This window comes from Martes martes, assembly GCF_963455335.1.
Source record: "Martes martes genome assembly, chromosome: 7".
In the NCBI taxonomy this organism is placed as follows: domain Eukaryota; kingdom Metazoa; phylum Chordata; class Mammalia; order Carnivora; family Mustelidae; genus Martes; species Martes martes.
This window is the reverse complement of record NC_137894.1, coordinates 50,850,307-50,866,332: the sequence shown is the minus strand read 5'-3', so window position 1 is coordinate 50,866,332 and position 16,026 is coordinate 50,850,307. Positions and strand designations below refer to the sequence as shown.

The 16,026-nt window shown below is 37.8% G+C and overlaps 2 protein-coding genes across 2 annotated transcripts; both read left to right on the top strand.

Moving 5' to 3' along the window:
- Nucleotides 1-9,527: 9,527 nt before the first annotated feature.
- LOC308346777 (olfactory receptor 11H6) lies at nt 9,528-10,523 on the top strand (the record flags this gene model as incomplete). The annotated part of the gene is made up of 1 exon (XM_080809819.1): nt 9,528-10,523. The coding sequence occupies one exon, from the start codon at nt 9,528-9,530 to the stop codon at nt 10,521-10,523; it is 996 nt and encodes a 331-aa protein (XP_080665945.1).
- A 4,190-nt stretch (nt 10,524-14,713) lies between these two features.
- On the top strand, nt 14,714-15,669 carry LOC308346620 (olfactory receptor 11H7; the record flags this gene model as incomplete). Its single annotated transcript, XM_080809680.1, has 1 exon — nt 14,714-15,669. The coding sequence occupies exon 1, from the start codon at nt 14,725-14,727 to the stop codon at nt 15,667-15,669; it is 945 nt and encodes a 314-aa protein (XP_080665806.1). The 5' UTR covers nt 14,714-14,724.
- Nucleotides 15,670-16,026: the final 357 nt, after the last annotated feature.

Below are 16,026 nucleotides of genomic sequence, written 5' to 3'. Positions count from 1 at the left end.
AAAACTCCCACCAAAATACTAGCCAATAGGCTTCAACAGTTCATTAAAAAGATTATTTACCACGACCAAGTGGGATTTATTCCTGGGTTGCGAGGTTGGTTCAACATCTGCAAATCATTTGATGTGATACAATACATTAAAAAAAGAAAGAACAAGAACCACAGGATACTCTCAATAGATGCTGAAAAAGCATTTAACAAAGTACAGTTTTGATCCTTTCATGATCAAAACTCTTCAAAGTGTAGGGATAGAGAGTACATACCTCAATATCATCAAAGCTATCTATGAAAAACCCACTGCGAATATCATTCTCAATGGAGAAAAACTGAAAGCTTTTCTGCTAAGGTCAGGAACACTGCAGGGATGTCCATTATCACCTCTGCTATTCAACATAGTACTAGAAGTCCTAGCCTCAGTAACCAGACAACAAAAAGAAATTAAAGGCATCTGAATCAGCAAAGAAGTCAAACTCTCATTCTTTGCAGATGATATGATACTTTACATGGAAAACCCAAATGACCCCACCCCAAAACTTCTAGACTCATACAGGAATTCAGGAAAGTATCAGAATATAAAATCAATGCACAGAAATCAGTTACATTCCTATACACCAACAGCAAGACAGAAGAAAGAGAAATTAAGGAGTTGATCTCATGTACAATTACACCCAAAAGCATAAGACACCTAGGAATAAACCTAACCAAAGATGCAAAGAATCTGTAGTCAGAAAACTGTAGAATACTCATGAAAGAAATTGAGGAAGACATAAAGAAATGGAAAAACATTCCATGTTCATGGATTGGAAGAACAAATATTGTGAAAATGTCTATGTTACCTAAAGCGATCTACACATTTAATGCAATCCCTATCAAAATACCATCAATTTTTCCCAAAGAAATGGGACAAATAATCCTAAAATTTATATGGAACCAGAAAAGATCCCCAATAGCCAGAGGAATGTTGAAAAAAAAAAAAAAGCCAAAGCATCACAATTCCAGACTTCAAGATGCTGTAATTGTCTTCATTGGAGAAGTGTCTGTTCATATCTTCTGCCCATTTTTTAATATGATTGTCTGTTTTGTGTGTGTTGAGTTTGAGGAGTTCTTTATAGATCCTGGATATCAACCTTTTGTCTGTACTGTCATTTGCAAATATCTTCTCCCATTCCGTGGGTTTTCTCTTTGTTTTGTTGACTGTTTCTTTTTGTAATTGTCAAGACAGTATGGTACTGGCACAATAACAGACACATAGGTCAATGGAATAGAATAGGGAGCCCAGAAATAGACCCTCAACTGTATGGTCAACTAATCTTCAACAAAGGAGGAAAGAATGTCCAATGGAAAAAAGAGTCTCTTCAACAAATGATGTTGGGAAAATTGGACAGCCACATGCAGAAGAATGAGACTGTACCATTTCCTTACACCACACACAATAATAGACTCAAAATGGATGAAAGACCTCAATGTGAGCAGGAATCTGTCAAAATCCTGGAGAAGAACACAGGCAGCAACCTCTTTGACCTCAGTCACAGCAACTTCTTCCTAGAAACATCATCAAAGGCAAGGGAAGCAAGGTAAAAAATCAACTATTGGGATTTCATCAAGATAAAAAGCTTTTGCACAGCAAAGGAAACAGTCAACAAAACCAAAAGACAACTGGAACACTGGGAGAAGATATTCAAAAATGACATATCAGATAAAGGGCTAGTATCAAAAATTTATAAAGAATTTTTCAGGGGCAATTGGGTGTTTCAGTCATTAAGCATCTGCCTTCGGCTTGGGTCATGATCCCAGCATCCTGGGATCTAGCCCTGCATCAGGCTTCCTGCTCAGTGGGAAGCCTGCTCCTCTCTCCCATTCCCCCTGCTTCTGTTCTCTCTCTCTCACTGTGTCTCTCTCTGTCAAAAAAATAAAATCTTTAAAAAAGAAAAAAAAAAAACTTAACAGACTCAACATCCAGAGAATAATCAAATTAAGAAATGGGCAGAAGACATGAACATGAACAGACATTTCTGCAAAGAACACACCCAAATGGTCAACAGACACATGAAAAAGTGCTCAATATCACTTGGCATCAGGAAAATACAAATCAAAACCACAGTGAGATACTACCTCACACCAGTCAGAATGGCTAAAATTAACAAGTCAGGAAATAACAGATGCTGGCGAGGATGCGGAGAAAGGGGAACCCTTCCACACTGTTGGTGGGAATGCATGCTGGTGCAGCCACTCTGGAAAACAGCATGGAGGTTCCTCAAAAAGCTGATAATAGAGCTACCCTATGACTCAGCAATCACACTACTGGGTATTTACCCTAAAGGTACAAATGTAGTGATCCAAAGGGGCACATGCACCCAAATGTTTATAGCAGCAATGTCCACAATAGCCAAGCTATGGAAAGAACCTAGATGTCCACCAACAGATGAATGGATAAAGAAGAGTGGTGTATATATATACAATGGAATACTATGCAGCCATCAAAAGTAACAAAATCTTGCCATTTTCAATGATGTGGATGGAACTAGAGGGTATCATGCTTAACGAAATAAGTAAATCAGAGAAAGACAATTATCATATGATCTCTCTGATATGAGGAATTTCAGAGACAGGGTGGGGGTTCGCTGGGAGAGAGAAAAATGAAACAAGTTGGGATCGGGAGGGTGACAAACCATAAGAGTCTCTTAATCTCATGAAACAAACTTAGGGTTGCTGGGGGGTTAGTAGGTAGGGTTAGGGTGGCTGGGTTATGGCCATTGGGGAGCATATGTGCTATGGTGAGTTCTTGAAACGTGTAAGTCTGATGATTCACAGACCTGTACCCCTGGGGAAAATAATACATTATATGTTAATTTTTAAAATGTGGATGGAACTAGCATGTATTATGTTAAAAAAAATAAGTCAGAGAAAGACAATTACCATATGATTTCACCCACATGTGGAATTTAAGAAAGAAAAAAATACAGATAAACATCGGGGAAGGGAAAAAGAGAGAGAAGCAAACCATAAAAGGCTCTTAATGACAGAGAACAAACTGAGGATTTATGGAGGGAGGTGGGCAGGCTGAAGTTCTAAATGGAGGATGGGCATGAAGGAGGGCAGTTGTGATAAGCACTGGGTGTTATATGTAAGTGATGAATCACTAAATTCTATTCATGAAACCATAATTACATTGTTAACTAACTACAATTCAAATAAAAAATTTTTAAAAGAAAACAAAGCTAAAAAAGGAATTTATCTTATATGTAATAGAGTTTTAACTTGACAGAGAAAGACAAATAGCATATGATCTTCTTTGCAGAATCTAAAACAAAACAAAACAAAACAAATGCATAAAAAATAAAAAGCAGAATCAGATCTATAAATGCAGTAACTGATGGTTACTGAAGGGAAGGGATGGGGCAAATGGGTGGATGATACAGTCTTCTAAGTATGGAATGAATAAGTCATGGGAATAAAAGTTACAGCATAGGGAATGTAGTCAATGGTATTGTAATAGCATTGTATGGTGACAGATGGCACTATACTTGTGAGCATAGTTTCACATATAAAGTTATTGAATCATGTTGTACACCTGAAACTAGTATTATACTGTATGTTAACTAGCTAGAATTAGAGTAAAAAAATTAAAAATTTTAAAAATAATTTTAAAAAAGAGTGGAAAATTCCAAGATGCCCTTCAACGGATGAATGGATAAGGAAGATGTGGTCCATATACACTATGGAGTATTATGCCTCCATCAGAAAGGATGAATACCCAACTTTTGTAGCAACATGGACAGGACTGGAAGAGATTATGCTGAGTGAAATAAGTCAAACAGAGAGAGTCAAGTATCATATGGTTTCACTTATTTGTGGAGCATAACAAATAATATAGTGAACAAGAGGAGATGGAGAGGAGAAGGCTGTTGAGGGAAATTGGAAGGGGAGGTGAACCATGAGAGACTACAGACTCTGAAAAACAACCTGAGGGTTTTGAAGGGGTGGGGGGTGGGAGGTTGGGGGAGCCAGGTGGTGGGTATTAGGGAGGGCACAAATTGCATGGAGCACTGGGTGTGGTGAAAAAACAATGAATACTGTTATGCTGAAAATAAAAATTTAAAAAAAAAGTGGAAAATTACAAATACACTCCTGAGGCTCTTGAACCATATCAATCATATTATGAATATATAGACATTTACAAAATATTCTCATATCTAGTATCTCATCTCATTTTCATATCAGCCCTATGGAGTACACAAGGAAAAATTATGTGTCTAATATTTAAAATTTGAAATGAGTGCACCAAACTCTCACAGCTATAAGTGAAAACACTCAGGCTAGGACCAAGATTTTCTGTGTCTTAGTTTTCTTTTACTACCTTGTCTTTAGGCTCAACTCTGCTCCCACCCATAAAAAGTGCCCTGCTTTTATCCCAGGTCACCCCATTTCATATGAGGCCTGAATAACCTTCTTCACCACTTCCCTGCCTCTCCCAGGCCTCTTTCAAAAGCCTGATGCTTAAATCCAGTCCTGCTTGTGAGATACAATCATCTGTAATTCAGCTTCTAGTGCCAGTTATCTCTACAAATATTCCTAACCCTCTCTCCAAACCATGATCAATTAATTCCTGATCCTACTGAAATCCCTCCCAACTTAGATGCTATTTCATACACCCACTCCTTAACCCAGACTTGATTGCTTGATCCTCTACACAGCGGTTCTCAAACATCAGCATGCAACAGAAACACATGGCAAATTTGTTAAAAAAGATTGCTTGGCCCACACCAAGTTTCTAAGTCAGAGAGGAGCCCAAGAACTTGCATTTTAACAACTTTTCAAGTCCCTGTTGGTACAGGGACTACATTCTTGAGAACCTGCTCTGTCCTTACACAACCTCACTCCTAAACCCAGTAGTGTTCTTTCCTGGAGTTCTTGTTATGATTGAATTCATCTATCCCTCAGACTCTCTGCCTCATCTTGTTTTTCTCCTTCTCCCGATACCAGTATAAGAATTCTTACTTCCTACCTTTGAGCCATTTATAGTGCTAAACCTTCATTTTTACTAATATTGCATCAGGTAAGTCAACAACATTACAAATCTATTTTTATAGAAGACTAAGTTTTTCAAACAAATGTGTTCAAGCTACACTTAAAATTGACAATGGAAATTCTTTACCTTTTGTTGAATATAACAAAAATTAAATAAATTACATATAAACAGACAAGTTTTAGAATTTAAGTGCTTACAGGCTTGGCACCAAGATAAAACAGGTATATCTTGGAAAGAGAGCTCACCCTCCCAGTCCCAAACCCACTGTCCCCCTCTTCCCCCATCCCATACACACACACTCTCTCTCTCTCTCTCTCTCTCCCATTACTTCTCTCCCGTTAACCTGTCCCATTCACTCCTCTCCTCCTCATCCCTCAGGTAGATGGGGTCCTTAGAGGAAGGATAATTCCACCAAGAGGACAATTTTCTCTGCCTCTCTTGGGTGTTTATTCTGACCTCTGTGTCTTACTAATCAAACCACTAGGGGAAATATGCACAAATATAGGCAGAATTAGATGCATGCCCAGAGATACATGAACACATGCTTTCCAGTGAACATGCTGAATGATGGATCCGATTCAGGAAGGACATGTAAATTCTTAATAATGACTGGCATGAAAGATATATTTCATTTAGTTCAGAATACTAAAGGAAGGAAGTCTATGGGGCCATAAATACTGCTCTCCACTCATGAATGAGCCGTTAGGTTATTAAATGAGGTACTCTTGTGGCTGATGTTTCCCTCAAATCTTCCTCTTGGAGCCAGAAACACCATCAGGTATGTAAGGAAAGTCTGCCCACATCAGTGCGTCATTACTCCTATATACCCACTGCTGTCAGACTCTTAGAGCATGCTGGTTCTCTTATAAATCCACCCTCTCTTTGTTCCTTTGTTCTTTACTAAGAACATGTTAGGTCCTGCAGTTCTCTTTCCCTAACACACTTCTGTTTGGGGTAATATATTCACATTAAGGACTCACTCTAGTATCACAAAGTTCCCACTATACAACTCACTTAGGGAACATAGGGTTCAAATCCCTTGGATGTTTTGGGGTGCTGTTAAAACTTCAGTTAGAATGGAGCCTGAGTCTTGTACCACTTTGTTTCTAATATTGGTCAGCAAAGTTTTGGTTGACAAATACCCTTTGTCAAGGGCAACTAAAGCAGGATGTTCTTATTTATCAGAATTTTTAATAAGTAACAAGTGGGAAATAGAAAACAAGAGTCATAAGCAGACTCTCTTGTCCTTTTTCATTTACCAAATTTACAAAATTACCAATTTTACAAATTAACCTTAAAAATATAAATATTTAAAGGGAAAAGAATCCCTGCACTTCTCTGGGCAAGAGGCTTAAATCTCTCAAATGAGTGGCTGGGGTTATGAAGGAGGATCTGGCTTCCTTATCCATTCATATAGAATGGACTCTCCATGCTCCTTGTTTCTCCTCACCTCTCCAACTGTTCATTTGTTGTATCACTTGAGGTGAGTAGAAAGAAGTGGATTTAAGTTCACCCTTTGAGCTACTAATAGGTGTGCTTTAAGGTGGAGGAAGAAGAAACAGATGCAGTAAAATTTCAAATAATCTGAGAAGTCTGTTTATCCCTTTTTCTGATTCTATATTCCACAGGTAACTAAAATTTCATGGTAGCACAAATGTCAAAAGATCCTGGACATCATGAAATCAGATGACCAGGAAGGAGGTAAGACTTATGAGGTCTGGTTCCAAGTCAAAAATCATGAACTGGATTTATATTTCTTTTCTTGGTGACAAAAACTTCCTGGCCTGTGAGTAAAGTAAATCAATTCATGTCTCATGTCTCTGTCTACTGTCTTTTTTTTTAATATTTTTTTTATTTGTTTATTTGACAGAGAGAGATCACAAGTAGGCAGAGAGGCAGGCAGAGAAAGGGGGGGCGGGAAGCAGGCTCCCTGCCGAGCAGAGAGCCCGATGCGGGACTCGATCCCAGGACCCTGAGATCATGACCTGAGCTGAAGGCAGAGGCTTAACCCACTGAGCCACCCAGGCGCCCTCTGTCTACTGTCTTGAAAAGCCAAAAATATCTCATTTATGTCAAAGTTGGCAATCATGTGACTCCTCTCATTACATTGATTTATCTAAATTATTATGAGCTATAATAAATATCTTTTTCAGGCCCATAGTATGTAATTGGGTATGTGCTATGAAACACTGTTCAAGACACTACAGATGTAAGTGGCAGTCTTGACTGCTTTTATAACTCATAAGTTCCAAAAGGGGAGGAATTTTATTTTTCATGCTTACCATTGTGCCCCAGCCCTTAGAACACTGCCGGGAATATAACAGTGAATAAATATGTGTTTAATGCCAGTGAATAAGTAAGTGGATAATGTGCTATAATTTAAATTCAACATTCAACTTTTTTTTATTATAAGCCAAATAACTATATTTTCTGACCAAAAGTGGCAGCACATGGTCTGACAAATACAAGTATAGTTATGGGGGGTATATTTGAAATTATAACTCTCCTAGAAATTTTGATACGTATGGTCATAGTTATAGTCTGTTGAACTAACTTACCTGGACAAAATTCAGATTTTCATGAAAGTCATGTTTATTACAGAGTCCTTTTTCATCATTTTAAAAATATTGTTAATCAATACAAATATACAAAGTTGCCTTGGCAATAAAACCTTTACCCTCTCAGTTTTCTCCAGGTTTGATCAAATACTGAGAAGCAGGCCTCATGTGCTCTGAAGATTATTTAAATGGCATAAGGATGCAATTTTGTGAGTATCTTAGCAGTAACATTAATAAATAATATGGCAAATTATCTTACATATGTAGTCAAGATATCACTAAATTTAAAATATTGATGGTGGTTTTACCCAGCCAAATATCTTGAATTTTAACCAGGAAACTTTAAGACAAAGAAATAAGAGTGGATATGGGGCACCTGAGTGGCTCAGTCAATTAGGTGGCTGACTCTTGATTTTGGTTCAGTTCATGATCTCAGGAATTCTCTCCCTCCTTTTGCCCCCCACCCCTTGCTAGATAGATTAGATAGATAGATGATATAGATAGATGGTAGATAGAGATGATAGATAGATAGATAGATGATAGATAGATAGATAGAGAAAGAAATAAGCCTGGATCAATAATTCTAGAGAGATTGTTAGCAACATCCAAATTTATACTCATGTCTCAATTCCTAACTCAGCCAGTATGAGGACAATCTTTCTGGTCTCAGCATATCCTGAGATGACCTTTCTAATTCATTCTTTAATTGAGGTAAAAGCAAGATGATGAATGGAAAGTTATGGTGTTTAAGGCTTAATTCCCAGCCAAAAAAAGAGAGAGAGAGAGAGAGAAGAAAGTACATTGTTTTGTATACTAGACAAAATTGGCATATCCAGCTACCAGTTACCTCAAAACTCTAGCCATGATGTAGAATAGTGCAGCTTAGGGGGAAACAAGCCAGGGAAAATGGTGGTATCCAAAAAAAAAAAAAAAAGTAATGTATATGGGACATAATAGCTTCCATCTGTTATTTAAGCCCCCTCATCATCACCATAATAGAAGAGGAATGAGACTTATTTTGTATGGCTTCAGCAAAGGAGAGTACTAGCATCAATGCATAGAAGTAATAAAGGAGACAGATTTTGCTCAACATTAAGTACTTTGAGAGAACCAGAGTTCCTCAGGAGGAAATGAACTAAATTGTTCTACAAATCCAGATGCCACCTAAAAGAATGTAACTTAGAAAGGGCTACATAAGTAATTTTCACACCATTTTACAGAATCCCGAGGTTTCTAGAGCACCTCCCTCAGAACAGAAAAGCAAGGGAGCTCAAGACTCCCACCACATAGTTCCACTTATCTGCTTTTTATTGGACTTTAGTATGTGAAATTCTGAGTAAGAAAACAATTTATTGTTTCAGATTTCTATTCAATTTTGTTTCAAAGTAGAATATATCCAAAGTGTATACTTACATGTAGGATATCCAAGAGGCAATGATTTTAACATGTAAGATGATACGTTACTAACTCAGGGTAACAGGAATATTTGAAACGAAGTGAGGTTTGCTCTAAACCAATCTCCAAATGGGCCAGTGTATCTAGGAGCTACTGCCTTTGCACATTTAAGTAAACCCCTTAAATTTCTCTGAGCCTCAGGGTTTTTTTTTCTTTTTTTTAAGATTTTATTTATTTGACAGAGAGAGAAATCACAAGTAGGCACAGAGGCAGGCAGAGAGAGAGGCAGAAGCAGGCTCCCCACCCAGTAGAAAGCCCAACGCGGGGCTCGATCCCAGGACCCCAAGATCAGAACCTGAGCCAAATGCATTGGCCCAACTCACCGAGCCACCCAGGTGCCCCTGAACCTCAGTTTTCTTATCTGTTAAAGAGAAGGATGAAGCACACCTCCCTACAGCTCAAAGAGTCATTTGGAAGACCAAATGAGATAATGTAAAATAAAAACACTTTGTACATTAACAAGTGAATTGTTAGCAAAACCTAAAAATGTTTATTATTATTATTCACTCCTTAGTTACTTCTGTTTTTCTAGCAGCTTTGGAATCCCAGAACACAACAATGCATTTTGTGACTGAATTTGTCCTTCTGGGTTTCCCTGGTCAAAGGGAGATGCAGAACTTTTTCTTCTCATTCATCCTGGTGGTCTATCTCCTCACCCTACTGGGGAACGGGATTATTGTCTGCATAGTGAAATGGGACAAGCGTCTTCACACACCCATGTACATCTTCTTGGGAAACTTTGCCTTCCTAGAGATCTGGTACATTTCCTCCACTATCCCAAACATGCTGGTCAACATCCTCTCTGAGACCAAGACCATCTCCTTCACTGGATGCTTCCTCCAGTTCTATTTCTTTTTTTCACTGGGTACCACAGAATGTTTCTTCTTATCAGTCATGGCTTATGATCGATACCTTGCCATCTGTCGCCCACTACATTACCCCTCCATCATGACTGGGAAGCTCTGTGTGATCCTGGTCTGTGTTTGCTGGGTGAGTGGATTTCTCTGCTATCCAGTCCCCATTGTCCTCATCTCCCAACTTCCCTTCTGTGGACCCAATATCATTGACCACTTTGTGTGTGACCCAGGCCCACTGTTCGCACTTGCCTGCATCCCTGCTCCTTCCACTGAGCTCATATGTTACACCTTCAACTCACTGATTATCTTTGGGCCCTTCCTTTCCATCCTGGGATCTTATACTCTGGTACTCAGAGCTGTGCTTCGTGTTCCTTCTGGTGCTGGTCGAACTAAAGCTTTCTCCACATGTGGGTCCCATCTAATGGTGGTGTCTCTATTCTACGGAACACTTATGGTGATGTATGTGAGCCCAACATCAGGGAACCCAACAGGAATACAGAAGATCATCACTTTGGTATACTCAGCAGTGACTCCACTCTTAAATCCCCTTATCTATAGTCTCCGAAACAAAGACATGAAAGATGCCCTAAAGAGAGTCCTAGGATTAAGAACTAACCAAAACTGAGATGTTTTAGAGGGTATTATGCTAAGCAAAATATGTCAGTCAGGGAAAGACAAATACCTTATGATTTCACTCATATGTAGAATTTAAGAAACAAAACAGATGAACACAGGGGAAGGGAAGGAAAAATAAAATAAAATAAAAACAGAGAGAGAGGTAAACCATAAGAGACTCTTAACTCTAGAAAACAAACTGAGGGCTGCTGGAGGGGTGGTGGGTGGGGAGATGGGGTAACTGTGTGATGGGCATTAAGGAGGGCATGTGATATAATGAGCACTGGATGTTATATGCAACTGATGAATCACTAATATCTACTCTTGAATCTAATAATACACTTTATGTTTACTAAATTGAATTTAAATTAAAAATGGAGAAAAAAATAAAGAAAAGCAGAATTTGTCACTTCCGACCTTAATTATTTATAAAAGCAATAGAGAATGGCTTCAGTAATTCATGTTCTGGCTCATACTTAAGTAGAGGAAGATACTTTTTTCCCACAGTTCCTTAGCAGCTCAAGTTCAGCTCATCAATGAAAAAGGCTAAATAAAATATTGTAAACATGCATTACTTTGCTAAGTAATTACATTCTGTTATTATATGTATGTTATTTGTCTTTGATGTCTCTTCACTTGTTTAATCTTCGCTGGTGGAAAGAATGAAATGCATGTGTACCTGGAGCCTTTCAATAGGTGTGCGATCTTCTAAGTTCAGAAAATATTCTTTAAAAACAATGGACCAAAGGACCACAAAAAAAATTAATAAATCCACCCAGTAATGGACATTTGCCATTGTTTAAAGCTGTCTTTCACACCAAAAACAGAGTAGACTTTATACTTCCATTACATAAAATACAAACTCTTCCACCATTCAAAGCCCTCATTTGCCACAATGCCCATTCAGTCCCTAACCCTTGCACTTCACAATAATCAATCTATATGTTCTCCCAACTGGACATCTTTATTCATAGCTTTCCCAAATCAACTGTGACAATACCACTTGTAATATGCAATAACAATGTCCTAAATGTATTTTTTGCCTCTCAGAAAGCTATAGGGCAAATCCCAGTCAGAAAATTACTAAGAGAAAATTATACTAAGAATAAATTCCATCTTTGTGCCCAAACACCATGTTGAAACAGGAAAGCCATTAGCTGAAAGGCCAATCTTCTTAAAATCAAAGTATATCCTTTTAGTTATGGCCATACTGGAAGTGAAATTAGGTGTTCCAGGAAGATAGGCTTGCTTCTCATACAGCATTTCTCAAACCTTTTCACCACCAAAGAGTTTTTGGCAACAGTGATCAGAGAACATGGGGCATTTGGGGGCAATATTCCTTTTAAAGTCAAGGTTTTATCTTAAAAATAATCACAAATTATACTTTCTGTTCCATGTACATATTTGGTGCAATACAAAATAATTTTCTCTGAGTGAAACTGTCCCTTCAGGAAGACATTTAATTAGGGGCTGTGTGTATCCCATGGCACAGAATCACATACTCCGTTTGAGAAACACAAACTTAAGGAGATTATGAGGTCTCCAGAGAGGCAACGTAGCACATTACCTACTAGTCACTTTAGGCCAACTTATCAGACATACTAATGAAATCCCTGGGCAAGAAGAAAGAAAGTCCCTAGGGAAGGAATGTAAAGTTTAGGATCATATGAAGACATACCTCAGAATTCTCAACAATGGCTAAACTGACACATAAATTAAAACCAGCATATAGCTTTAGCACACTCTGTTGGAAATGGGCCACTAGAATCTTACAGTACAAGGGCAGAGAAATAAGCCATGCAAGAAGCTCTCACACAGGGCTTCCACATCAAGGGCAGTGAAGGAGAGAATCTTTGTGACCTCCCTACGAATTCTCCCCAGGACCTGGGAAAGCTTCCCAGTATATAGGAAACATCATCTCTAATGGGCATTGCTATTACGCACCACAGGTAGGCCTATTCACCTATTTCACATTTGTTCATTGAATATGCTCAAGAGACTGAGTACCAAGGAATATTGAAGTCAAAAAGATGAAATTCAAAAAGATGAAATTTGTAGAGTATTTAGATCATCCTGGAACTTACATTCCCCCAGATTAGTGCACTAAATGGTGCCAAAGCCATCCAAAGATCTTTCCCTTCTCAGGAAGTGGCTGGAACACACGAATGATGTGATTTACATAGATATTTTGAACAAAACAGTATGGAACTAGTTCCACCCACTGGGACCAAAACCAAGAGAAAACAGGAATTTGTTTTGTTTTCGTTTTGGTCTTCTCTCCCAGCTCTCCCCTCTTTGTCCATTCCATTACTCATCTCCATCTTCAGGAGAGGTGGCATTAAAAAAAAATTTTTTTAAGGACAAAATCAAATCAGTGTATATAATGAGTAAGATTCACAGAGAATTTAATGGTGAATATATTAGGAATTGCCTCTTATAATCATGTTGAAAATTATTTGTGAAATTCATTTACCATGCTTTCCCTATAGCTAATAGTTATTCTGTGAGGTCTTTTTTTTTTTTTAAGAGTAGTCTATAGCTCAAATACATAGACCTAAGTCTTGCATATTTTGATTTTTAGTCAAAGTCTGTGAATCTGATTCAAGTTATTGTTGTTATTGTTCCAGGTAGTAAGTGGCTGCTCTCTGCCTCATTGCTTTCTTGTCTTGTTGAGAAGAGAGTTCTCTTGCTTGAAAATGCAGAGTTCCCATAGTGGGGAACCATTTGTTTCTTGCATAATGATGTGTTCTATGGAACCCTGAACGAAAACAATGATCAATGCAGGTTAGTTTACTTCTTCATAATCATCCTAGTTCAAAAAATTAAAAAGAATTTATCCCCATCTTTCAATGTCTTTCTCTTGGTTTCTTGTCCTCAAGACTATAATGTTCTTTAACTTAACCAGTCCAATAAGAAGGTTATGTTTGCTTCTAGATAAATAGGTTAATAGTTCACTTTAGGCATTATTCATTTAGTGAAACTGCAACAACTGCTTCATTATAAATACATTTATGTCGGGGCACCTGGGTGGCTCAGTGGGTTTAATACATTTATGTTACTTAATATAACCTCACTGAATAGAAGGATTTTTTCCATTTGATTATGTTCAGTGAGTACTATGAATATTCTATACACACCACTTCTATCAAAACTGTTTTTAAGGAAAATTCTCCTCTTATCGGAGTTAGAAATATCTTGTTAAAAAATTTCTGAAATCTACCATTGTTCTCTGAGTTGTATTTGATTCTTAAAAAGACATCTTTGAAAAAAAAAGACATCTTTGGTGATGGTGTTGTAAAGGGAATAAGGGCAAGTCTTGTTTTCTATCAGAATTGGGAGTATTATTTGAGTAAACTAAAGTAAAATCTTCCAAACAGTGAACTTGAAGAAAGACTTGTGACAGCAATGAGAAGAGCTTTAGAAGACAATCTCCTGGTAATTTTCATTTTCTTCCCCAATATGCTGCCAATGTTATATTAATCTTTAATGAGATATTTTAAATGGACATGAAACATGATAAATTATCATGTGAAATTAATCATTAGGTGAATTATAGTGACTTTTCATGGCTAAAAACAAAGGATTAAATACAAAATTGTAAATGAGCTTTAGTGCAATGTAAACATCTTTAAATAAGAAATAGCAGTAAGAGTTTACTATTAGGATATCTTTGTTGATTTTCTTCCAGCATCATGAAAAAGTGAGAGAAAATAAATGTAATGGGAATAGCTCAAGAAAATGGTGGGAGAGATGGACAGGGAGAGAAACTTTAATAATGTCAAAGTTCAAACCATTCAAATCTACAGAATGTGTCAGATACACACCTATTTTTAAATGATAGCATATGTGTACTCACATTTTGAAGTGAATTGCACTGCTATATATGAACAACTTTCACTGAAAAAAATTAAATATAAAACAAACCCTTTTTGTCTCTAACTCAAGTATTTCTTTCTACCAAAAGAAAGGTGAAATTTAACTGATTGTGCCCACTGACAAATAGTTCAAGCAGCCTAGAATTGTACATTTACAAAGAATCAGGACCAAATGGCTCACTCGGAACAGAGCAGGATTTATTCAAGACTTGTTTTAGGATTTTTAATACATTTGCCTGATCACTCAAATTGCCTGTCCTAAGAAACGTTTCAAAGGTTTCAGCAGCAAAGTGACTTATTGCTATCTATCTCTCTTCTCTCCACAGTCTGGAGACAATGAATAAGTCAGGGATATCTACTGTGACACAGTTCATCTTATTGGGCTTTCCTGGTCCCTGGAAAATACAGATCACCCTTTTCTCAATGATTTTGTTGATCTATATCTTGACTCTAACTGGGAATACAGCCATCATTTGTGCAGTAAGATGGGACCATCGGCTCCATACCCCTATGTATGTGCTCCTGGCCAACTTCTCCTTCCTAGAAATCTGGTATGTGACTTGCACAGTCCCCAACATGCTGGTCAATTTTCTTTCCAAAACCAAGACCATATCATTCTCTGGTTGCTTCACTCAATTCTACTTCTTCTTTTCACTGGGCACAACTGAGTGCTTCTTCCTCTGTGTCATGGCCTATGATCGGTACCTGGCCATCTGCCATCCACTGCACTATCCCTCCATTATGACTGGGCAACTCTGTGTCACTCTGGTGTCTCTTTGTTGGCTCACTGGTTTCCTTGGACATGCAATTACTATTTTCTTCATTTCTCAACTACCCTTTTGTGGTCCCAACATTATTGATCACTTTCTGTGTGATGTGGACCCACTGATGGCATTGTCCTGTGCCCCTGCACCCATCATAGAGCACGTATTCCATTCGGTGAGCTCTCTTATCATCATTACCACCATTTGGTACATTCTTGGGTCCTATGCCCTGGTGCTCAGAGCTGTCCTTAAGGTTCCTTCTTCAGCTGGGCGGCAAAAGGCCTTCTCTACCTGTGGATCCCATTTAGTTGTAGTGTCTTTGTTCTATGGAACCATAATGGTGATGTATGTGAGTCCCACATCTGGCGACTCAGTTGCTATGCATAAGATCATCACACTGATATACTCTGTAGTGACACCAGTCTTAAACCCCGTCATCTATAGCCTACGCAACAAGGACATGAAATTTGCCCTCCGTCAGGTCATTTGTGGAATGAAAATCATCCAACCTTTGTGAATAGGTTTTGTGAAAAACAGTGACTCATTTTCTGAAAGTCAAACAGTAATCCTCTTCTTCCAACCCAAATGGACTTGGCTTTATTCATAATCATGATGGTCCTGTGTTGTAAGGCAAAATTCATCATGTTTTTTACTGTATTTTGATGTGCTTTTAGTTTCACAAATGTGTTTCCATGGAAAGAGATTTCCACCCCTTACAGAGAAAAAAATAACTCTCAAAAATCTTAATATTTATTTCCAGGAAAGTTTAGACTTTTTCAGTATGCAATTTCTGCCCATACAACTTTGTTAAAAGATATTAATTATATTGGTTATTTGCTTATATGGCTGTCTAATGCTTTGCCAAAAAGACACA